The sequence below is a fragment of the Enoplosus armatus genome, chromosome 19 (genome assembly GCF_043641665.1).
Source record: "Enoplosus armatus isolate fEnoArm2 chromosome 19, fEnoArm2.hap1, whole genome shotgun sequence".
Lineage (NCBI taxonomy): Eukaryota > Metazoa > Chordata > Actinopteri > Centrarchiformes > Enoplosidae > Enoplosus > Enoplosus armatus.
In genome coordinates, this window is record NC_092198.1 from 8,915,289 (window position 1) to 8,939,892 (window position 24,604).

Genomic DNA, 24,604 nt, shown 5'->3' on the forward strand with positions numbered 1-24,604 from the left:
CATGAGGCGATACCTGGACCCTACAGAGGTTGCACAGGCAGTTCAACTCCTCCAGGATGGCACATCAATACGTGCCATTGCCAGAAGGTTTGCTGTGTCTCCCAGCACAGTCTCAAGAGCATGGAGGAGATTCCAGGAGACAGGCAGTTACTCTAGGAGAGCTGGACAGGGCCGTAGAAGGTCCTTAACCCATCAGCAGGACCGATATCTGCTCCTTTGTGCAAGGAGGAACAGGATGAACACTGCCAGAGCCCTACAAAATGACCTCCAGCAGGCCACTGGTGTGAATGTCTCTGACCAAACAATCAAAAACAGACTTCATGAGGGTGGCCTGAGGGCCCGACATCCTCTAGTGGGCCCTGTGCTCAGAGCCCGGCACCTTGGAGCTCGATTGGCATTTGCCATAGAACACCAGAATTGGCAGGTCCGCCACTGGCGTCCTGTGCTTTTCACAGATGAGAGCAGGTTCACCCTGAGCACATGTGACAGACGTGAAAGGGTCTGGAGAAGCTGTGGAGAACGTTATGCTGCCTGTAACATCGTTCAGCATGACTGGATTGGTGGTGGCTCAGTGATGGTCTGGGGAGGCATATCCATGGAGGGACGTACAGACCTCTGCAGGCTAGACAATGGCACCCTGACTGCCATTAGGTATCGGGATGAAATCCTTGGACCCATTGTCAGACCCTACGCTGGTGCAGTGGGTCCTGGGTTCCTCCTGGTGCACGACAATGCCCGGCCTCATGTGGCGAGAGTATGCAGGCAGTTCCTGGAGGATGAAGGAATTGATACCATTGACTGGCCCCCACGCTCGCCTGACCTGAATCCAATAGAACACCTCTGGGACATTATGTTTCGGTCCATCTGACGCCGCCAGGTTGCACCTCAGACCGTCCAGGAGCTCAGTGATGCCCTGGTCCAGATCTGGGAGGAGATACCCCAGGACACCATCCGTTGTCTCATTAGGAGCATTCCCCGACGTTGTCAGGCATGCTTACAAGCACGTGGGGGCAATACACAGTACTGAGTACCATTTTGAGTTGCTGCAATGGAATTTCAGCAAAATGGACTAGCCTGCCGCATCATTTTTTCACTTTGATCTTTCACACTTTCAAAGTGTTCCTTTAATTTTTTTGAGCAGGGTAATAAGCTTTCTCAAGTTCTCTATTTTGTGTGCAACAGAGCTAATATTTTTTTCATCCATGGTTAGAAGAGTCTAGAAGTGTTTACCATCTCCCGGTTTTTCAAAGATCCCCAGGAATGTATTTCTCTGTGAATAGAATGTAATGGTGTTACGTGAGAGGTACAAACTGGGGCTACATCTCACCAGCAAACTGGTCCGGGCCACACAAAGACACTGCAAGAAAGAGCCATCTTGAGAAGTCTCAGGTTGGATGAAACAGACTTTTCAACATGTCCTATCAGTCGGTTGTCTTGGCAGTGGTGTGTGCTGAAGGAGGCAGCATAACAAGAGCATTAATACACTGGTGGAAAAAATTGAAAGTGAACTAAACATCAAAGACAACACCTTCCAGCCGCCTCTGTAGTGGACTGATGCAACATGGAGCACTTGTGTGTTCAGCTCCCTCTGCCCAACCAGCCCCAGCCTGTTACAGCAGGGCTCCTGCACACACAGTCTTCATGGACACTCCTTTATGCATATGAGTTAGCGCTTATATAATACATACATACGCATTTTATGTACGCAGACATCCTTCATCTGACAATGCACACGAGCCTTGCAGATTTGTGCTCTGTGCCTCCAGATCTGCGCCTCCATTTTAAGATTTTGACAGGATAATGATGCCCGTGTGATTCCTCACATTATGTATTCATTGGTGTGTTAGGTTGAAAGTGTACATCCTGTACACTTACATATATTGCATGTCTTACTTAATTATGTTTACTCCATCATAGTGCATGCGTATATTTCATTGCTACTGACATTTCTTCATTTTTTATGTACACTGGATTTTCAGTGCCTCATTATTAAAGGTGTTACTACTCGGGTTTTGCACGCTGCCATGTTAATAAAATATAAAATCTTAATCCAGTTAAGCACAAAGAGACATGTTATTTATGATAAATGATGACTTTAAACATCATTTATTTGTAGCCTCGGATTAAATAGGACCAATAACAAAAACCTCTGGCTGATGAATCATCAGAGTGCAAGGCATGATCTAAATATACAATGTAGATTCACCATGAATCAAAGTGAATGTTTCAAATGATTATGTTTTTTTTTAAGTCAAAACTACCTGAGTTCAGTGTTTCAGTGCTCTTTCAGTCTGTCGGGAAGAGTCCCTTTCATCAACCTGCCTGAAACCCCACATTAACCAAACACTTAGTGACTGACAAGACCTTAAATTGAGCTTCTTTAACTGCTTGATGGCAGGCGGGTAGAAACGGCTGCAAATGCTGAAGAGTATCTGAACGCATAAAAAGCATTTCTTAGTGCTATTGCCATTTTCATTATTGCTGGTCTTCAATCATGAATGTGAAGCATTGCTGCCATCTAGTGCTTCACACTCAACCTTCTGTTTCAAAGACAGAGGACAAAAGGAGTTATTACTTCAGTAAATCCTGGCCAGCGTCTGTATATGGATCTGCACAGAATCCCACCTGCCAAGTTGTCTATGGAAGTGTATTGACGGCAGATTTGAGAGAGCACAAAACAAATTCTGTGCTCTTCTCAGTCTACAAGTCAACATTTGAGAGGCTGGTGCTTGTGCTGAGCTTACTCAATGTTTAAACTCTGCAAGCCTAATTCACAAGGCGCTAAGCAATTAGCCACGCTGCAGGGGACCTATCAGATTTCATTCATTTTGAGCACAACCAATATCTCAGCGTGTCACCAATTCTTGGAGGTGAGGGGGGGCATGTCATTTCATGTGAATGCATGCTGACTTAGAAATTAATCCGTTGCTCTTTACTGCAGTGCCATTTATTATTATGTACAGCTGCAGGGATCAGTTGCACGACTTCATTTCTTGTAATATAGCTCTGTAAATGTCCCTTTAATGGTCTTTAATATGGAAATGTGACCACTTGACCAGAAAATATAGCCTTTAGCCTTTAAGTTTAGTTTCCACATGATATGTTTGGTTCGTCACCAGACAGATATGGCTGGTCTGTTTGAGGGTTGTTCATGTCAAAGTTATTCAATTCCTTGTGCTTTTCCTTTCCATAAATCTTGATGAACCTGTGCACTGGTTTCCAAGGATACCCATCCCTCCTCTGGTGCACTTTGCAGACACCGAGATGTATTATTACATTATCAGTGGAAACTATGCCTGCAAGAAATACATCCCTTAAAAATAACTTGTTAACAATGCAACATGTTTTATTTCAAGACTACAGTGTGCTGTTGTATTGGACTGGTGTCTTCGTTTAGATATGCCGAGTATACAAGTTACACATGCTGTTTTTGTCGACAGTAATTTCACTGTTCAAGGAGCATCCACAGGGAGTGTGTACCTTTCAGATGATCGGATGGGATTAACCAGATAAATTGTGTACAATTGTACTCCATATATAAGCCAAGTACCAAGTGCTCTAAACATTAGAAAACAAGATCTTTCTAAACACTATGTGGGGACGTTTGTAAAACTGTATTAAACCAGCAGTCAGAAAGCGATTATCTGGTAGAGTAAGGTACAATTAATTCATAATTTACGTCACAAGTATATTCCCAATTCAAGGGATGTGCTCAATAATCAGCATGTTATCTCTGTTCAGATATTTATGATGTAAACATATGTTGTACAGCACAGAATGCTTATTTAGTTTGTGTAGTAAGACTTGGTTTGAGAGTGACGAACACACATGTACTTGTAATGTATCGTTTATGTTTAGACTGATGTTTACATCTAGACTTTGTTTCTCATCTTTCCTGCATGTTACTAACAAACCTTGTCTTGCATAATATGTAGGAAGCGATGCATAAATAAAAACACAATATATTTAGCTTGGACAAAAAAACACATTTATTTGCAGTGCTGAATTATCCCATCTTGGCTGGCCCTTCCAGAGATCACTTCACCCATCTGAGGACGCGTCAGCGCAAGACATTTAGTCCAGCTGTGGGGAAATAAAATAATCAAACCATTAGTTAAAGTGAAATATGCAGTCAGCATTATGGCACTCCACGTCTGGCAAACTGAAAACTAAACTATGGGTGTATTACTGAGGTAAGGATGCTTAATCCATGCTACAAAACAACCACTCATAAAAAGCTAATTTCCTACATAAAAACTTAGCTTAAAATGTAAGTTAAAACATAAGAAACCTATGTATTTGTACATGTGTTGTGGCCGTGCTTCACCAGCATTCAACAACAGAGACGTTGTTTACAAAAGGGCCTGGACTTGGTTGTAAACTAACGTTATGCTGTGACAGGTTGTGTATTCTCATCACCAAGTAACTGAGCTGAAAGAGACAATACTACTTGCCTTGACGAAGCCGATGTCTTTAGCGTACTGCCTGAAGCACTGGCGGCACATGTTGAGCCCGTATTTACGGATCAGACCGTGTCTGTTCGAGCATACCCGGCTGGAATAAAAGGAGAAAATAGGTTAATAAAGGCGTCAATCCGCTTATCTTTACACAAAAGTGTAAAATGTGATTTTAGCCCCCGTTCATTCATAACAACTACGGGTGCGGAAGTTAAACACATACTCACAGTCGGTCATCACTTGGTATGCAGTTCTGAGCATCACGGCTAACACTATATACTCCAATTACTTCCAATACCAAACGGCTTTTATTACTACAATGAAAGAACACATTCTAACCAACTCCAGAACTCCTATGTGAACATGTTATCGGTTTTCTGGAGATTCAATATGTAGTTTCGTTTCAAAAACAGTGAGCGGCTAACTGAACACAATGCTAGTGCTATCAAGTTAGCGGGGCGCATATTCCAGCGCCATATTAGCTCAGGAGCAGCTTCCATGCGGTGCACGTTTGGTGATAAATTCTGAGGTACTGGGACCCACAAACACCTTGAAACTGACTCGGTTTCGCACACATATCGAAAACTGACACATTAAAGGAAACACTGACCAGGATCGGGATCCCTGTCCGAATTTTCTTGGGTGACTCCAGTAGAGCTGCTGATGTCCCATCTTGTCTCTTTCGCTCGAGCGTCGGAAAGGAAGAAGGAGGGACGCGCGTGCGCAAATGAAGCTTTCGGATGCCGTGTTTCCGGCTGTGGAGTTGTTGTATGGCGCCTCCTGGTGGTAGAGGATACTGCGGCATGTAGCGGGACAGCCCGCTTGTGGCGCTACAGTTAAACCTGGCAGTGATGAGTGGAGGCATCTAAGTGAACAAGAATTCATGACATGAAGCTGTTTGTATCACAACTGGGAACAAAGAAAAGGCCTACTTTGGACATATGTAAGTATGAGGATTAAATATGAGAATTAATTTGATTTTTCACACACACACACACACACACAACAGTGTTGACCCTATTTTTGCACATTTCTGTAATATTTAGCAAAATATATTTTTAAAAGCTAATCATCAGAATTTAGTGAAAATCACCATGTTAAAATGTATTAACAATAAAAAACAATGTAAGTGACTTACCTTCCACAAACACACAATTATGGGCACATACATTATCTGTTCACATTTCTTATTTGTTTTTGTACCACTTTGAAAAAAAGCTGCTAAAAAAATCACAATATTTAAAATTGTCCTGACAAAATCCACATTTTTAATAACTTGTGTGTATCATGACAGAACTTAGATGAATAATTTTCCAAAGAACAACAGATGTTTTCTACCTATATTGTTGTTGTGAAGGATTTAAAAAAAAAACTACTGCTGTAAATTAATAAGACAACACCTGGAGCTGCTCCAAAGACAGTGAGTAATGGAACAACTCCTACAGTATATCACTGTGACAGCACCCATGGTGATTTAACTAGGATATATTTTCTCATTCACAGCTGCAAGCCCTATATTCAAATACAACTGTATTATATAATTTAAAGTACTGGTGCTCAGGTTTCCATCTTGTTATTATATTATTACTGGAAGAGCACAACGTCAGTTTTAGGGTGGATTTTCCGTTTAAATGTATATATGTATATATCAAGCCTGGGTATGAACTTGTGAAGTACTTAAAGGTATAGTAAACCTATCTCTTCCTATGATGAACCGAAGACTGGCTGTCAGCAGCAGGGATACATTATATTTAGGGTGTCTTGGGTGCCCCCCGCTGGACCAGTGCATTGTGGGACAGCGGCAGGCAGTGGTTCCGTATTTGGGATTTTCACAGCTAGCTGATAGTTGCGTTTCCATGCATCCTGCTGGAAGGTATGGAGGAGAATGGGACCCCACCATACTGATGTTTCTCGCTGAAAGGACCGCACGGCTGCTCCAGTTTTAGGTAAGCAGTGTAAATACCGCCATGGACGCTGTTGTTGACGAGGTTTGGTCTGGACGGGCTGCTTGTAAGTTGCTAGCTGAAGCCGCTGCTAACTTACTGTTAGCATTTTTTCAGGATGCTCGCTGTCATAAAGGAGCGAGGCTGCAACGCCAACTGTTGTTTTCAGTCGCTACGGGGGCATTTCGTTTCAGTCGGTGGAATAACGGCTACGGTGTCTTGTGTTAAAATCGATGAAAGCTGTCGCTGGCTCGGTGTGCCTGATAGCGACCAATTCAGGACAGAAAAACTAACGGTTAGTAGGCTTCAAGTGAAACATTGCATATTTGCACGAGGAAGGAAACACGGTAACGTTAGACCCAGACCTTGTGTAGATTAAAGCGGTTCAGGGTATAGTAAAAGAAACACAGGGGATAAAAAACAGCAGCACTTTATTTGCAAGCTGCATCTGCATGGAAACCATTGAACATGGAGAAGCCGTGTAGGGACATACACATTGCAACCGTATGAAGTATATAGGTTAGATAGCTTTGCCATTTCATCAGCCATAAACTACTGCCATTAGAGTATAGGACATGTTTACTACCAGGAATGTATTCATAAATATTATCAGACTTCAATAGGTAACGTTATCAAATGCCTAAGCCAGGCAGTGTTAGTGCCACACAGTGACCATGTAGTTGAGGAGAAGGCAGATGAAAGGGTGTAGGAAGCCAACGAGACCGCTGATTTAATAACAAATAAAAGATGGAGGTTTGTTCAGCAGATCTGAGCAGCAAGGGCCAATCAATATTGATAATGCAGTTAAGGAACGATTTATACAGAGGGAAATGTATACAAGCATGGAGCAATAATCAACTGATGATATAACTAAAGATGAGAAACGGAGGAATAAGCACCAGGCAGAGTGAAGCATGTATTAAACCATATTTGTGTATTTTGGTGATACTTTTCCATACTGACCAGTGTCCCGTTGTGTGAAATGAAATCATTGCAATTGTTGTAGGTGTGCTTCCATTAGAGCTGGGCGATAATAAAATAATCGTATGTTATCATTATACTGTCTGAAAAAACCCAACAAAATTTAGTTCTCAAAGTTACTTTTAGCCGCACCCGCTCAGTAGCTTGTTCCATCGCTTTCCACCGCATCTCAAGGTCTTCATCAGCAAATAGAGTTTGCTCAGTTGTGGAACTGAAACACTTACTTGACTTGTCGATACATAGAAAACTATATACATTCTTTTTCCAAACAAAAATGCCAAGCATTTGATAGTTCCAGCTTCTGAAAAATTAGGATTTGCTTATTTTCTTTGATTTATATTATTTTAAATGTAATATCTTCTGGTCATGACTGTTGATTGGACAAAACGAGACATTTAAGGACTCTTATAATTTTTTTGCATACCACATTGCCATATTGTGATATATACTACGCATTGGTATAGGAAATTATTGTTGAGATTGTGATAGTGATTTCAACCATATTGCTCAGCCCTAACTGCCATGATGCACCTAACTTTATTTACTGGTTTATTTTTCATTTAGGTGGTTCATGCACACTGCTACCCTGCTGCCTCCCAGCAACCGTCATGCCTTATGGAATATTCATCCACCATCAATGACATTCCAGCGGGATCCATGTTTACAACAACAGGTCATTTTGCCAACAATTAGCCTCATAACAGCTTCTTTTTAATCAAGCTTGCTCCCTTTGCAAAGCACGCCATCACAACTGCAAGCCTGTGCTTTTTGTTTCACTGCAATCAACTTCTCTCCCTTCGCAAGAGGCTGACCCCCTATCATGAGATTCCGAATCTACAAGAGGAAGGTGGTGATACTGACTGTGGTGGTTGTCATCTGTGGCCTAGCTTTCTGGAGCAGCGGAAGGCAGAAGAAGAACGACGGTGGATCTCCCCCCAAGGAAGTGGAGACGGTGAGGAGAAGCAGCAGCGTTAGCAGTAGCAGCAGTAGCATCAACAACAATCATATCCAGGTGCAAGCCACACCTGCAGTCAGCAGGGCACCTGTTCCACCTCCTATTATTATACAAGCAAATGACACACACCAGGAAAAAGCAAAGGACAAGGAGAAGATACCCAAGCCAGAGGTAGATAACACCACTTTAGTCTACCGTGGCATTGTTTTCCAGCTCAACTTTGACCAGACAATAAAAAATGAGGAAAAGTTTAAGGCGGCGCGACAGAAGGACGATCTGGTTGTGGTGGTTCAGGTCCATAACCGACCAGACTACCTTAAGCTATTATTGGACAGTTTGCGGAAGGCCAGAGGTGTGGAGGGCATACTGCTGATATTCAGCCATGACTTCTGGTCCCCTGAGATAAATAAAGTGGTGGCCTCTGTTGACTTTTGTCAGGTACTTCAGATTTTCTTCCCCTTCAGCATCCAGCTGTACCCCCAGGAGTTCCCTGGACACGACCCCAGGGACTGCCCCCGAGACATTCCCAAAAAAGACGCCTTAAAGCTGGGTTGCATCAACGCAGAGTACCCTGACTCGTTCGGCCACTACCGTGAGGCAAAGTTCTCCCAGACCAAGCACCACTGGTGGTGGAAGCTGCACTTTGTATGGGACAGACTCAAGGTTTTGAAGGACCATAAGGGCCTGGTCCTACTGATTGAGGAGGACCACTTCTTGTCCCCGGACTTTATCCATCTCTTAAAGCTGATGTCAGCTCTCAAAAGGGAGCAGTGCACTGACTGCGACATCCTCTCGCTGGGGAGCTACAGCCACATCGGCTACTCCAGCAAAGCAAATAAGGTGGAGGTGAAGGCCTGGAAGTCCACTGAGCACAACATGGGGATGGCTCTGAGCAGAGAGACGTACCAGAAGCTCATCCAATGCACTGACACGTTCTGCACCTATGATGACTACAACTGGGACTGGTCCTTACAACACCTGACTGTGTCCTGCCTGCCCTCCTACTGGAAGGTCATGGTGAGTGAGGCGCCACGCATTTTCCACGCCGGAGACTGTGGCATGCACCACAAGAAGGCTTCCTGCATGCCGATCAGCCAGAAAACCAAGATAGAAAACATCCTACAGAGCAGCGGGAACCAGCTGTTCCCAAAGAACCTCCTGATAGCAAAGAGACTGCCAGCCAACGGGGCTGGAGGTGTGGCCCCACATGTGAAAAACGGGGGCTGGGGAGATATCAGGGACCATGAACTCTGCAAGAGTTATGTTCGATTACAGTGACCTTAATTGCTACTATTATATATTATTGTCTCTTTTGCATCCTCTATAAAGAAAAAAAGCCTTTTAAAAGTAAATCTTTATGGACTATTCTTCATATTGCCTGTTTTATTGGACTGTTCCAAATAAAGACGAATGTTGGATTTTTGGCATCTTTAACACAAATATGTCTTTACATCGAATTATTTAAGTGATTCCTGGCAAGTCTGCTTTGTTTTGTAAGTTGTAATTAACAATAATATACTAAACAATATATTGTTGTGTTTTCTCTAACCAGGCTTTCAGATTGGTTACTTTACCAAAAATGTTCATGTGGTTTATCTTGGCAGTCATGAATTTGGTGAATCTGTGGATTTAGCAATCCCACTGTGCATGCATAATTAATTTGAAGATATTTATATCACATAAATTTGCTGAGATCAAAAGACATCCTTTGAGACACCTTGTTCCATTTAAATAATCTCCCACTTAGCTTATTTTCAACAGGTTTCTAGAGCACACTGTGACTGCAGAAAGGATGTAACCTCAAGTACGCAGCATTAATAAATATGCTGGTGATACTTGCATGATAGGACACATAGTGGAAACTACAGTGGGTTTTTTTTGCCAAGCCATGTTTGACAGAGGGAGTGTGCGGTCAGGGCAGGGCGTGAATTTTATTTTGTTGCAATGCATCACTGTCCAGCTTAATACTTCAGGTGTCACCTGTGTCTTTGTGCAGAGATTTTGATTTCACAGGTAAATGCACACGATGCACCTGGAGAGTTCCCAAGACACAGATAGAACTTCCTCTCTCGTGGTGTTGCCATTGAAGATGCATTTACATTTTAAATGCTTAGACCACAGCTCAGTATCGATGGTTTCCGCTGAGGCCCAAGCTCTGTGGCTTTCTCTGAAGCTGCATTGATTCCCCCCTCACCCCCTCCGGCAATGTTTAACAATCAGTTCTGCACACTGTTCAAAATCTGGAATAACTGCAAAGTTATTGCTGACTGGACTCTCCGTACAGTTCATATTAAATACATCCTCCGGCAGACTCTGCTGGAGGCCTTTCCGACACTCAACATAAAATTCCTAAACGTGCATGAATTAAATATGACATGCTAAATGTAAGGCATATATTCTTAGCACAGCTGTTCAGTAAGACAAACGTTCAAGGCCGAGAAACAGTGATGAAGCCTAACAAAGCTTCCTCTGTGCCTAACAGACCTCACAATATCTGCAGGGTAAAAAGTCTCACTTTATTTCCTATGTGTGAACTTTAATTCCTAATGCAGTGTGAGGACATGTGACTGGGACTGTTGTGCTGAGGTCATGTGACTAGCAAACTGCAGCTGCTCCCATGGTGGAGGCCCAATTATTGGGCCCACATCTCAAGGGAAACACGGCTTAGAATAGAATTGAGAATAGGAGGAAGTGGCACTGTGCTCTGGATTCTTGGTGACTAATGGGGAAGTGATACTGGAGCCCCTGAAACTGTAATGTACTGTTGCCTTTGAAAGCGCTCCACTTAGTTCAATATTTGAGGGCAAGAATGAAAAGGAAAAACACTCTTTGTGCATGAAATCTTTCAATGGCCCAGTTATCTGCAGAGCCTATTAATCAGAAAACCTTTAGGTAGATAACACACTTTTACGCTGAAACAAGACAATCAGAGAACATAAGAGGACAGATTGGCCAATGACCTGAAGAAAAATTGAAGCATAAAAATGCCAAATTCAGTTGAAAGTCAGTATAAGATAAATATAGGAACTATTTTTATTAGGGCTGTATGAAAAGATAACCTACGGTCTGTTACAATTTAAATGTAATAATTGACTTGTGATGTGCCTTGAGGTAGCCACAGGGCTAATCATTCCTCTGAATTAATTATTGTAAAAGTAGAAAGTGTGTCCTCTTCCCCAACACTCACATGTGGAGTAATAAGCTGTCCTAGGACTACAGTCCTCATAGGGAGTAAATCATGAACCTTGAATCTTCCAAACCATAAGTGGTTTCTATTTTTGAGTTAAGCATCAAATTAATGTGTAGAGTCATTTCTAGTGATGAATTTGCGGAGAATTATCATCCAACTCTGCAGTTCCCCTCAGCTCAATGGAGCGTTTTAGTGTATTGTTTTTGGTTCACTCTCACCGCTCTCAGCATCATTGTCGGCAGGCATATGTTAGCTGAAAAGCTAGCTGCTAGCTTCCTGCGAGCAAAAAAAGCTTCAAAATCGGCCGTGTGCTACCTGCTCAGCATGGCAAAGTTAGCAACAGTGGAGCATTTAGCAGCTAAAGAGTATGATATTTTGTTCAGGAGTTAGTGGATACCATAAACAGAGCTAAAAGAAGAGTGAATGTTGTATTTAAATACACTAAACAAATGTACTAGTTAGTGGCAAGTGTTTGCTAACAAGTTCACTGTATCAACTTATATGTCAGTGTTGTATTCACAGCTTGTTTCTGCTGCCCCCAAGTAGCCAGAAGAGCAGTTCTTGTGGGTTTAAAGAGTTTAGTGTGTAATTACTTTATTAGCACCTCCTGAAGGTTAGCAGTAGGTTTTAATACCTTGTACCTATGTTTAGTCCTCTCCCTAATCCCCAGACACGCAGATGGTTATCTAATTTTATTTAATCAACATGATGCTTGGCTGAAAATTTCCTATACAGTGAGGTCCAAGCTCTCCATATGCCAAATGCCAATACAGCCATTTTAAAGAAGGAGCTTGGATTCCTTCCTAACATAACTCATTCCCTCATTTCTGAACTCACTACAGGTCTTAACAATGGGCTGAATAAACATCCCTGTGGAATTTGTGGGGAAAAGTAGGTTAATTTGACCACTTCCATAATCTGACCAGACCCGTTTGTTCAAAGGAAATCCACCACTGACATAACTAGAGGGCACACGTCATTTTGCAAACTTAATTGTATGCGTTCATTTTTTTTCTCAAACTGTCAAGTTTTTGCGACTCATCGTCTGCAGCTCATTCTTCAGGCCTATAGCTCTGTGAGCCCATATTAATCATTCATAGCCGTTGCTCACACTGCTAGGTAAACAAAACTCTGGGTCAATATATAGAGGCATGCAGACGAGGGAATTGCATCACTGAGAAGATGATTAAAGCAGGACCTTACAGACGGAATGGGATTCTTTCTCAATCTATTGAATTCCTATCAAGTGGGAGCTATTTCCCTGAGGATGCAAGATAAATGTAGCTGTTTTCCAGTCTCTTAGTGTATGCTACAGTGTTTTGATTGCTATTCAAATGGCCAGATAGATTAAAGGGTTGGGTTTGTATATAATGAATACATGAGGTTGACAACATATGCAGTTAGGAGACAGAAAACAACATAAGAGTGCATATATTATAGTGAGTGTGATGTTTTTATGTGAAACACCTCACAAAGCACCAATCCTGATTGATACCTGTGTGCAGCTTAGGGGGGGATCAGTCAGTCAGTCAGTCAGAGTCCGTCATGTGCTGATTGACACCCCTGACAGGATGATCGGGCCTCTCCAGCTTGCTGATCACACCCCCCACCCCCTTCCCTCACCGTGATGCCACAGGCCGCTGCTTTAATGGCTGTGAGTGCTCGTATTTCTTCTAAAAGTGACTCATAAATTATGGAGGAGCAGTTTTATTCCCCACTTGGAATATCAAATATTTATGAAGTAGTAGGAGGAAGTAGTAGGAATACATTTGTAAAGAGAGAGAGAGAGAGAGAGAGAGACAACAGGATATATATATATGGATATATATACATATAGACTATGTCTTCCCCTTTTGATCGAGAGATGGCTTTTATCAAATGCAAGTTCACTTCATGGTTATGAGAAATTCTCAAGCTGAGCAATACTGCCACCTACTGGCCAACTGTAACCCAAATGTGCCAAAAACTTGAAATTGGTTAACAGGTACAAATAGTAAGAGGTACATTTATGTGCAAATTTATAACAATTTTGTTAATAAAAATAATTTCCCTTATTTGTTATCGACTACATTGCAGACAGAGCTTGTAAAACCCTTATTCATTTGAAGTGGGTCGACATTTTTGAGTGTACGTTGCATACAGCTGTCGGCCTACATTGATAAAATCCACAGCTAAATGGAATTCAACCATTGCTAATTTACGCCTGTGATTCTCCTATTGTGACATGTCAAAATGTTTGATGGGGGAGAAAAGGCATCTCGATGTCTTTATCACTCTCCTGTTTGTTGTACGTATAGCACCTTTACCATTTTTATTAAAGGCCCTACCTACACAGCCTTGGTCAATCCACACAAGTATTTATTATGCCTGATTAGACCTCTCCTCAGGACTGTGCAGGCTTGTACCAACTGTGCTGGACTGACATCTCCCTCAGTCTCCAGTCAGCTTCCTCGCTCTTCACCTGTTCAGGTGGGACAAATGACTGCCTTTACCTTATTTTATTAGTTTATGGATTTTGGTGACCTCCTTGTACCAACATAGCTCCACCCAACTTCAACGTGAGCAGGCGTCTAATCAAACAGAATACGTGACAACATCTGTGTGGGGTCTTTAATACATTTGCTTTAATACCTCACGTAACAAAGGGAGGTCTAAGAAGATGGCGTGTGGAAGGGCCTTTAATGCCTCCTAGTGTGACAAACTCACCTGGGTTTACACTGGTTTCCATGGCAGAACTGACTCAGGATTAACACATTGTGATATACACTATATTGCCAAAAGTATTGGCTCACCTGCCTTGACTCGCATATGAACTTAAGTGACATCCCATTCTTAATCCATAGGGTTTAATATGATGTCGGTCCACCCTTTGCAGCTGTAACAGCTTCAACTCTTCTGGGAAGGCTTTCCACAAGGTTTAGGAGTGAGTTTATGGGAATCCCCAAGGGACCATCCCCAAACTGTTCCCACAAAGTTGGGAGCATGGAATTGTCCAAAATCTCTTGGTATGCTGAAGCATTCAGAGTTCCTTTCACTGGAACTAAGGGGCCAAGCCCAGCTCCTGAAAAACAACCCCACACCATAATCCCCCCTCCACCAAACTTTACACTTGGCACAATGCAGTCAGACAAGTATCGTTCTCCTGGCAACCGCGATTCGTCACTCCAGAGAACGCGTCTCCACTGCTCTAGAGTCCAGTGACGGCGTGCTTTACACCACTGCATCCGACGCTTTGCATTGCACTTGGTGATGTATGGCTTGGATGCAGCTGCTCGGCCATGGAAACCCATTGCATGAAGCTCTCTACGCACTGTTCTTGAACTAATCTGAAGGCCACATCAAGTTTGGAGGTCTGTAGCGATTGACTCTGCAGAAAGTTGGCGACCTCTGCGCACTATGCGCCTCAGCATCCGCTGACCCCGCTCCGTCATTTTACGAGCTCCTGAGAGCGACAAATGTTTGTAGAAACAGTCTGCATGCCTTGGTGCATGATTTTATACGCCTGTGGCCATGGAAGTGATTGGAACACCTGATTTCAATTATTTGGATGGGTGAGTGAATACTTTTGGCAATATAGTGTATATCCAGCTCCTGTTGATGAGCTACATACTGTAGAATATACTTCACATGGTATGTTTAGGAGCTCTGTGCGGTTGAGTGGATCAGCAGTAGGCCAGTATTTCCATTCCATTGATTCCTAATGGTGATTATGCCAGATCTGATTTAATACCAGTATTATCTCACAAGTCTTATGCAAAATCTTTCTACTGTCTCTTGTAATAGAATTGCAGGAGAAATCTTCTGCTAGCTTACACTGACTGAGATAAATGCTACTGTAATGGAAGTGGTACATGACGTGAGTGTTTGGTTGTCCATTCTGTCAGCAGGAGACCTGATGAATTCATGTTGTGTGCAGAGTCTGGCCTCAAGTGGATAGAAGCATGAAGGTACATAAGGTGTACAAGTGATCACACTCACGACAATGAAGACAAGTATATAATAAAGTAACACAAATGGAACATGTGATCTGTCAAAGCTGTTTTAATAGGCGTCACATGGAGGAAAAGGCTCCCACTGTTAAAATCCTCAAGTCTTCCTACGTGGGTGCTTGTAAAAACACGCTCACCTCAAGCACTTGCACCATCGTCAAGTGCTGACAGTAGTCAGTTGGTATTCAACACAGTGTCAAATGTTTGTTCACAAGTTCAGCATCAGTTCTGTAATTATTACTCACAAAGAAAGGACTCATAGATGTCGGCCCTGTCCGCAGAACATGGTTGTCAGTCTTATTTGTTAGTTGAAGTGAATTCACACACACATGTTGATGGGTGGGACTAGTGAGGGGGATCTATGCCAGCATTAGTCTTCCTGTGGTTTACCTGAGCTCGGAGTGATGGCTGAATTAGACCGCTGCATCTACGCCTACCTGCCTATGTTGTAAAAGGAATCTGCAGCGGCAGGCTAGCTAGCGTTCAGCACTACCTGTTAGATAAGAGGATTTCATAGACATCTCCTATACCAAACATTTCATTAATAAAAATACACCTGAATTCTCTTTATGTACAACAGAAAAGAAACATTTTCACCTGCATATTCAAGATTCATTTTAATATTATGTATAGATTTTCTGTATTAGAAATATCACTATTTTCTGAAATGAGGGTCTTTGAACTAATGTAATAATGATCATTTCACCCATAAATCATTGAAGTACAATATTTACATATAATACAGAGCCCATTTAATCTGAAACAATATTAAAATAAATGTTCAATAGATACAAAGGTTTTTTTTTATTCTATTTATATTTCAACCTTGTCAAGGAGTCCTTACACACTCCAAAAATGTAAAGCCATTTTCCTCTAACAAACTATTAAGTGCAAACAATTTTTTCCATATAAAAAACTATGATTGCAGCATCCAGCGTTGAGACAGAGGGCAATAACAAGCCGTTCCCCCCAAGTGCTTCCAAAAGCTGTCTTCAAAATATTTCACTTGTGTTCCACCGTCACGAATTCAAAATGGGGGAAAAAAACAAAAAAAAGAAACAAGAATGAAAAAAAATCTGTGCAAATACACTTTAAAGTGTGATACCTCTGATTAAAATATTTCTAAAGGAAGTAAAAAGCTCCAGCCTCTCTTGATCAGGTGTCGCAGACTGGGGGCTGCACAAGGGATCGCCCAGGAAGTGACAAATGGAAGAGACTTGGCATTGGGGATATGCTGCTGCTCCAAAACAATCCCTCATCTAATTCCCTTTATCTGTAACTACATTTTAAAGAAACAAAATATAGGAAGAATGTCCAAATTAAACCCATACAAAAGGTTAGGTCGAGGCATCACCACAATGCTTACAGCATGTCTAGTCTTTGAAGATCTACAGGCACAAAGGATTGGGTACTAGAGTTTGTTATTTTCAGACTAGATGCGACTTGATATGACCAGAGATGGAACAATGAGCCAATCAAGCCTTCCCATAAACCTCCTGGACGATTTAAAGCTTGCCCTCTTACTTCTAACAGTGCCCCCCTTTTTGAACAAGACAAAAAAACGGGGGAGGGGGGGGGTCAAGTTTCTAACCCTGGCTTAGCCAACACTGGTTTTCTAAACACGAGCAGTATCACAAAGAGAGCGTCTGGGTGGTTGTAGTGATGAGAATGAAGGTGACACTGGAGGTCATGTGGTGTGTGACAGTGTGTGAAGAAGCGCTGCAGGGCCTTGGCCTTGGTCATCCCCGTCTCTGTTGCATGGAGCTGTCATTAGCAGCGCCAGCACTGGGGCTATACTACTGTTCCACTGGGGGAGTTGGCTGGGTTGTTTTGAGATGATAGCAATCCCTGTGGAGAGACAGATAACACACATTGATAACAAACAACAGTGTTACTTGAATGTATTAAAAGAGGCAGAATAGTGAGGCCATGAGGTTTACTGTCGGGGGAAGGTGTGCTATTAACCATCAAAATGCTGAGGGTTTAATCTAAATCTTGCATGAAATAACGAAAACCTTTGGCTGCACACAGTGGCGTTAGCAGCTTCTGAATGCAGCGAGAAAAAATGCCTGTACTCGGGACAATGCAAGTTAAGAGGTGTCACATGACAGTATCCTCGAGAGGCCTGTCACTCACCACTTTCCCAGGCCTAGCCCATGTGCAAACGAAACCCTCCTGACAGGCTGTTACCAGACAGTCCTCAAGGAAGATTAACACAGTGAGTCTCTCATGAGCGATCTTCTTGCACACCAGCGGCTCAAGCAGCGGCACGTCCTCCATGCGCGGGCACAGCGTAGTGCCAAGAGTCTTAGCTGCTTCGGCTTTTGCCGTCCGTGATGAGCTGAGCTGGTTGAGCTTGTCACTGCTCTTGCTGCTGATGTGACCCATGCTGTGGTTTCGCTTGTGGTCCTTCTCGTGGCGCTCCTTGCGTGAGTCATGTAACGACAGAGTTGCAAACTTGCTGACGCCAGTGGCAATGAAAGCACTGTCGATGATGCTGTTGCCCTTGGTGCTGCTGCTGCTGTTGCTGCTGCTGCCCGTGTGGCTGTTGGGGGTGCTGCCCCCTGTCGGGTTGGAGGAGTGTGGCAAGCTGTTGGACCGAGGCAGGGTGCTGGGGAGGGAGTTAGCTGGGTTGCCACTGGTGCTACTGTTGCTCGTATTGTCTGTACCATTGGTGCCACTGGGATTAGTGGTGGATACAGTAGTAGTAGTAGTAGTAGTAGTAGTAGTTGTAGTTGTAGTAGTTTGTCCAGTGGCTGGAGGGCTTGTGGCACTCATAACATTAGTGTGAGTCCTAGTGCGGGACAAAGGGAGGTGAGGGAAGAGAATGTCCTCCGTTAGGTCCCACAGACACATCTGGGTATCTTGGCCCACTGAGCCAAATCTGTAGGTCACACTAACAGGCCTACTGTCTGTCGAGTTTCTCTTAGAAAGCCGGGAATGAGCGCTGTTAGCTCTGTCTCTGCCCGCACCAAAGTGAATCTGCTCATGGAAGTCCTCATCACTACCACTGAACTCAGCAGGGGGGTCACCGTCCTCCACACTGGTGGTACAGTGGTCAAATGCCACCACACTCACCCACGACTTGTGACCATGCCCCCGTGCAATCACTCTGCAGTCCGAAAATGACCACACCGTCACCAGGTCATCCTCCCCTCCTGCCACAATATATCGTCCATCTGGGCTCCAGCACACACACAGTAAACCACCAAAGTAGCTCTTCATTGTTCCGTGGAGCTCTGCAGCGTCAAAGCCAAACACCCGCAGGAAGCCATCCTGGCTCGCACAAGCCAGAAACTTGCCGTCCGGGGAGAAGGCAAATTCATTGAGCGCCCCTTCACCCACTGTCCACCGCAGTAACGGGTTGCGAGCCGACTTGCTCTTGCAGGTATGTACAGCGTAGTTTTCGCCCTGCTTAAGGAGCTGGTAGTGGGGTGCCGTGGTGCCACAGGTATTTTCCACGTTGTACAAATACATGCTGCCACTGGAGTGAGCCACCAAAAACAGGCTCTCTGAACCAGGAACCCATCGTACACACGTTACTCGTGACTTGTCTATAAGTCTCTGGGAGGAGGGATAAACAAACAGAGAGAGAGAGAAAAAACAAAGACACTGGTCAGCTGGTTATTCCATTATTTTACGAACAGTGGACAACTGAAACTAAATTTTAGTATGATTAAACTTGTCTTCAGTGAGACTGGAACCCACCTCTTCATTGAAGAGTTTGCTGGTTTCCTTCTTTATTGGGTCTATGAGCTGCACCTGGCCTGCTGAGAAGCCGACCAGCAGGGAGACGCTCTCTGCTGTAGCTGTGAGGGGGTTGAAGTCATGACACGTGGGCTGCGTTCCTTTGTATATCCTCTTGTCTATGGGCTTACTAAGATCGGCAGCCTAAAACAATGAGAAATACACAAAAATGAGTGTTTTAAAAAAAGCAGTTTTTGATGTCAACCATTTTGACACTGCTGAGAAAAGACAAAAGGCTGGGATTGTGATGTGACACTTATATTTACTTTGTTCAAAACAAAATCTAACTGCATATTAACATCAGACACTGCCTCTACTCCAAGGTGACCTCTAATATTTAACTCCACAACTCAGCACTTATGTTTATCTCACAGCTTTTCTCTAAAGATTTCTTGTATAGGCATATTGCCACATAATCCATGTATACTTCAGTCACAGTAAAGAACATCAAGCCTCTAAATTGCATTTGGTTCTCTCAAACACCACCAGGGGACAGCTTATCCCAGATCAGAACGCCAGAAATGGGGTCAATTAAACTTTTAGTCTACAGAAAAATGCCACTTTTTAAAAACTAAAATCTCTCAATACTTGCTGGGGAGAAATATCTCCAGAGCATTGCTGGCTGCTATCTACTCTCTGTTGGTGTCTACAAAGTGCTAAGCCAATGTTCCTGGTGCATGATAATGAATTGTGACACATGGAAAGTCATTATCCAAAAATAGAGAGGAAGACCAGCCCAGCCAGACGATATAGGTTAACTGTTTAGTTTGTCTTCCAACAAGTGGTTGTCAACACAACTCATTCTTAACCAAACATGACACTGATGTTTTAATCAACTTGGTGTTTTAAGTCATTTTTCCCATACCATGTGACAAAAGTTTGAATCCTAAACTTAAGTAGAATGACCATAGTCATTATCAATAATCATTACTTGTTGTGCAAGTTTACACCCAAAACTGACCCTATTCATCATTGAAAAGACAATTAGCTAAACCTGCAGTAGGTCTAAATAGAAAATGTACAATATAGACCTGGCGAACAGAGCTGCTAACCTGGTAGGAATGTATCTGGCATTGGAGCAGTGAAAATGTGATATTTGTGACAACTTTATACTTAAAAGCTGCAACTCTCTTGTAGTCTATTTTCATGCAATAAAGGAGGAAGACAGAACGCTCAGGGGATGTAACTATAAAAAACGAGGCAGCTCTGAATAAAATAAGGATCTTTGGCAGACTTTTAAATTTCAAGTGCTACAATGATGCTAAGCTCACTAAAATATTTGACACAATCTTGAGACGTCATTAAAAAATGAATCTGTCCGTAACAGTGTTCTAGACACAAGCAAGAGACAGCTCAAACATTAAGTGAGTGAGGGACATAAACAGCCAGACTTGCTCAGTCTAGATCTTTTCTCTGTGCACTTTTGGTTAGAAATAGTTGGCATTTAGCCAGTCAAGTTCAGCTACTCAATGAAAACCCACACAACAGTAATTAAAGCAAACTCAAGCTGTGTCTAGACTACTGGCTGTATGTACGACTGTAAAATTTTGCAGGTCATCTCAGTGGGGGAAGTGATTGTCTAACATCAGAAGACACACCATAAAAATAAATATAAGAAGAGATGGGCTGAATGAATAGATAAGCAGTGTTTCCCCCCCTATTTAGATAAGTGCTTGGGCCACACCTTGTCCAATAACCCCAATCAACAATCCGGCACCATGACATCTTAGGCATCTATAGTCCCTTTCTGACTTTCATCTAACAGATAACAGTCTCCCTGTTTTTGGACCCGCTCTCTTTAGCTGTGCTATCAAAGCTGCAATGAAGCCTTAGATGTTAGGATACTGCCAGCTGAAATTAGCTGATACTGATTGTTTATCCTGTTTTTGGAGGGGTTGAGTCAACAGAAAAAAATTAAATAAGTGGTACTAATTATAGTTTTTACTATGCTGTGAGATTGTGAGATAACACTGAGAGCACCTGAATTGGGGGAATAGCAGCAGAGTTCTTATTGGGAGAACAGGCTGCTGGTGTTGGACTGCATATTCATTAGCTGCTTCAGGGACAACCACATCATCAGCATGACCACCACTGTCAGTCACCATCCCTGCTAAACAAGGCCAAACGTGGCTTGCTGCAATGACATCATCACCGTGTGCAACCAAACAGTGGATCACATTGCATCACATCCAAACCCTGACAGGAGCGTGCACACATCATTATATCACGGACAGCAAACACCCCTCACTACCACTCCAACAGCGTACAATGTGAACACTTAGTTCTCTAACAGAAACGCCAAAGTTAAACCCGCTGGTGAGTCCTGTTGACAACTTGCCACCCATGTATAGCTTTACCATGTAAAGACTGAGCATAAACAAACACATCATGAGACATGACATGACAAGCCTTTTCACGCGTTATCCAGTTCACTGGGGGTGAAAAAACTCATGTCGCAGCTTGTCACTGACTGAGAACTCAAACAACTGGCGGACTCTGAAGTGCACACAAGTCTCATCGAGTCAAAAACAACTACTGTGGCGATGTTAGCTAAGAATGCTAATTAGCGCCTAACTTAGCTTGGTCTGCTACATGGCCTTGTCTTGACAACCTGCGCACTTCAATGACAGAGGCTAAGAGAGTTGACAGCCAGGATGCAACACGTTTGAAGCTGGCAAATCGATGAGCAGCTCCTGGACAGCGCGGGCTTCGTCGCTGCAGTCAATGTTGTTTACCTTTCTCACGCCTTTGTAGATATAAAAGTACAGTTCCCGGCCCACATTGAAACAGATCCTGTCGCCGTTGCCGGACTGGTCGTTTACATTGACGAAGGAGACCTTGACGGGATTGGAGCCCTGCGAGTTGAAAGGTACCCTGTTCGGGCGGCTGTATTCGGAGTGAGTGAGGAGTTTGTAGACGCCTTCTCGTGTGGTGAATTGAGTTTTAATTTCGTTCATCTCCTTCCCTCCTCCCTCCGCCGCCATCTTGGAAATTGGCGTTCATCCTTGTCCGACCCCCGGATGTTACCAACAGCGCATGCGTTGAACCGCTGAAGCTGCAGCCATGCGTACAGAGAAGTATAAAGTCATGTGAGGCAATATTAGAAATATAAACAGAATATGTTGAAACCGGCTTCAAACACAATAACTCGCCCCTAGCAGACTGATAATATCGAATGAATACACTTGACAGACAAAATATACCTCTTTAATACCGTTTCTTACAAAAAAACAGCTGTAATCATGTAATGAAATACAGAATGTCAATAAGAATACTAGATATTACCAACGCAGATACTATTAAAGTGCAATATAAAGTCGAAATTGTATAGAAAATACAAACAATAAGTCTCTATTATAATTATAAGGCAAACCACACTTTAGATTTACTGAAATTGTGTACCTCTCTTTACCCAGAGAAAACACTGCCGAAATTAGCTATCCTTTGCATCGACAAAATACAGAAAAACACTAATCTAGTGTCCTCATAGACAGGACCCAGACTGAGATTGAAACCCATGGACTTTGCTGTAATCACATTATTGAAATAAGGATATCCAATCACAGACATCCCAGGATATACACCTCCACCATCCAGCTCTAAATCCCAGAAACATCCATTTCTGTATCACACATGCGTGGACATCTTATTCTAGAAAACTATTTAAACTATGGGGAATCTGGCTCTCTGCCTCAGAAAATATCATCTTACAGTGATTGCGACAGTTCTCCACGTTCCTCAGTTACATGGACAGTCAGCTTCTAGCAGTGTCTGTTATCAACTTGCAACATTTCGATTACATAACAGATCTGTAGCGGGTGTAATACACTGCCATCCTCTGGTAAGCTGAAGTCATAAACACCCACATTGGACCAGAGAATTCTAGTCTAGTCTTCTATCTAGGGATGTATTTACTGTGTAGTTCCACATTTGAAAACCTCTGTGTATGAGTTGTTTATGATATATTGTCAAGTGTTCTGGAAGGTCAAGGGGGTCAAACTACAGTATGCTAGTGAGCCTGAAGTTTTTCCTTGTCTCAAGGCTCTGGTAGCTCTCGTCAACATACTGTATGTTTTGCAAATTTGCTGATTATAATTATGTGTAATTACTACTCCCTGTGTTGTATTCCCTGGGTTCCCTACCAAGCCATGAATCACTGTGTGCAAGACGTTTTGGCCCATGTTACATTTCATCTATCACAAAACTGTTCAAGTAATGTTTCCTTCAACTGAGAAATACTGCTAAAATGTACATCTTACCAATCATGACATTGAATGTCATTCATTATTGTGGCTCTCAGTGGATCTTACAATCACTTCTTAAATTCCTATAGTTAACCACAAGGCATACATGTCAAAGCCCCAGGGCAAGGCCTACATTGCTGAACTTTTGAGTCCAAAATCCCCTTAACGCTGTCTTTGATCATCAGAGCAGGCCCTGCTAATTATCCCAACAACAAAAAAACATTTGCAATTATGGCCAATAAACTCTGAAACATCTTTATGTTAAAGTTTCTGATTCTGTTTGCAAAGTCCATCCAGTGAAGGCCACAGGATGCGGCTGAAAGCTCTATAAAATTTCCAGTTAATGGACCTTGTGCGAAGAATGTTTTTAGTCAAACTGCTATAATAAAGTTTATTAATGTGAATTACATTTTAAAATATGACATAAACTCATAGACACTGTCAAATAATCTCAGGAGCAAATAATTTCCATGTGTATCTCTGCTTCTCTGACATGTATGCTGTCCAACTGCTTCAAATATGTGAAACCTTTGAGATTCACCCCAATCTTACACACCAAAAAAAGAAATGGGCCTGCTGTCCATAGGAAGCCCTATGGTATGTGTGTGTGTGTCCAATGAGTTACCACGACAGCAGCTGATAGCAAAGACACTGCACAGCTGTGATGCTTACAGGGGGGTATGGGGCCTAAGAGCAAGACAAGCTATCAGGAAAGCTCTCATTGTGAGTGACAGGCACTCCTTGTGACTCTGCAGCCCTATAAGGGCACACAAAATTTAGGGCTCTGGTGTCTCATTTGCCACCCCCCCTTCCCGGCCTTTCCTGAACACCCCCCTTACTGTAGTGAACGTATCTTCTGGAAGCTTCTGAATGGGAGCTTCGAGAAACCACCCCTTAAGTATAAAAAGACACCGGCATGTCGTGGGGTCTGCATACAAAAAGTTACTCACTTAAACTCACCACGAGAGACTTACTGCCCACAGGAGCAGCAGCGAAGCTTACATTTGGAGCTCTTCAAGAAGAGAAGACAATCTCAGTGATACATTTGACGGCTATCTTCAAGAAGTGACTGTAGAAAAAGATTACGTTCAAGGTAAG

At 42.9% G+C, this 24,604-nt stretch overlaps 3 protein-coding genes across 13 annotated transcripts; 1 reads left to right on the forward strand and 2 right to left on the reverse strand.

The window, feature by feature from the left end:
• Positions 1-3,965: 3,965 nt before the first annotated feature.
• Positions 3,966-5,152, reverse strand: rps29 (ribosomal protein S29). The gene is made up of 3 exons (XM_070925891.1): positions 5,068-5,152; positions 4,455-4,554; positions 3,966-4,083 (listed from the first exon to the last, which is right to left on the reverse strand). Exons 1-3 carry the CDS (start codon positions 5,127-5,129, stop codon positions 4,075-4,077), a joined length of 171 nt encoding a protein of 56 aa, XP_070781992.1. The 5' UTR covers positions 5,130-5,152; the 3' UTR covers positions 3,966-4,074.
• A 1,135-nt stretch (positions 5,153-6,287) lies between these two features.
• Positions 6,288-9,791, forward strand: mgat2 (alpha-1,6-mannosyl-glycoprotein 2-beta-N-acetylglucosaminyltransferase). 2 transcript variants are annotated; one of them, XM_070926015.1, is made up of 2 exons: positions 6,288-6,403; positions 7,946-9,791. In XM_070926015.1, exon 2 carries the CDS (start codon positions 8,202-8,204, stop codon positions 9,612-9,614), a length of 1,413 nt encoding a protein of 470 aa, XP_070782116.1. In that variant the 5' UTR covers positions 6,288-6,403; positions 7,946-8,201; the 3' UTR covers positions 9,615-9,791. The 2 variants fall into 2 exon arrangements, with proteins under 2 accessions (XP_070782116.1, XP_070782118.1); XM_070926017.1 differs by lacking the exon at positions 6,288-6,403 and having other exon boundaries at positions 8,036-8,054; positions 8,269-9,791.
• Positions 9,792-17,306: 7,515 nt separating this feature from the next.
• Positions 17,307-22,249, reverse strand: wdr20b (WD repeat domain 20b). Of its 10 annotated transcripts, none has more exons than XM_070925621.1 (5): positions 21,998-22,249; positions 19,224-19,406; positions 18,197-19,079; positions 17,652-18,142; positions 17,307-17,363 (listed from the first exon to the last, which is right to left on the reverse strand). In XM_070925621.1, exons 1-5 carry the CDS (start codon positions 22,244-22,246, stop codon positions 17,307-17,309), a joined length of 1,863 nt encoding a protein of 620 aa, XP_070781722.1. In that variant the 5' UTR covers positions 22,247-22,249. The 10 variants fall into 10 exon arrangements, with proteins under 10 accessions (XP_070781722.1, XP_070781718.1, XP_070781716.1 ...); XM_070925617.1 differs by having other exon boundaries at positions 17,652-18,178; positions 18,290-19,079; positions 21,998-22,246; XM_070925615.1 differs by having other exon boundaries at positions 17,652-18,195; positions 18,271-19,079; positions 21,998-22,246.
• Between the last annotated feature and the right edge of the window lie 2,355 nt (positions 22,250-24,604).

Coding starts and splice junctions, on each gene's coding strand:
- rps29 (XM_070925891.1), bottom strand. CDS start 5,129: ATGGGACATCAGCAGCTCTACTGGAGTCACCCAAGAAAATTCGGACAG. Junction 4,555..5,067: donor GGACAGGGATCCCGATCCTG/GTCAGTGTTTCC, acceptor CTTTTATTCCAG/CCGGGTATGCTCGAACAGAC.
- mgat2 (XM_070926015.1), top strand. CDS start 8,202: ATGAGATTCCGAATCTACAAGAGGAAGGTGGTGATACTGACTGTGGTG.
- wdr20b (XM_070925620.1), bottom strand. CDS start 22,246: ATGGCGGCGGAGGGAGGAGGGAAGGAGATGAACGAAATTAAAACTCAA. Junction 19,080..19,223: donor GCAAACTCTTCAATGAAGAG/GTGGGTTCCAGT, acceptor CCCTCCTCCCAG/AGACTTATAGACAAGTCACG. Junction 17,364..17,651: donor GGGCTAGGCCTGGGAAAGTG/GTGAGTGACAGG, acceptor GTCTCTCCACAG/GGATTGCTATCATCTCAAAA.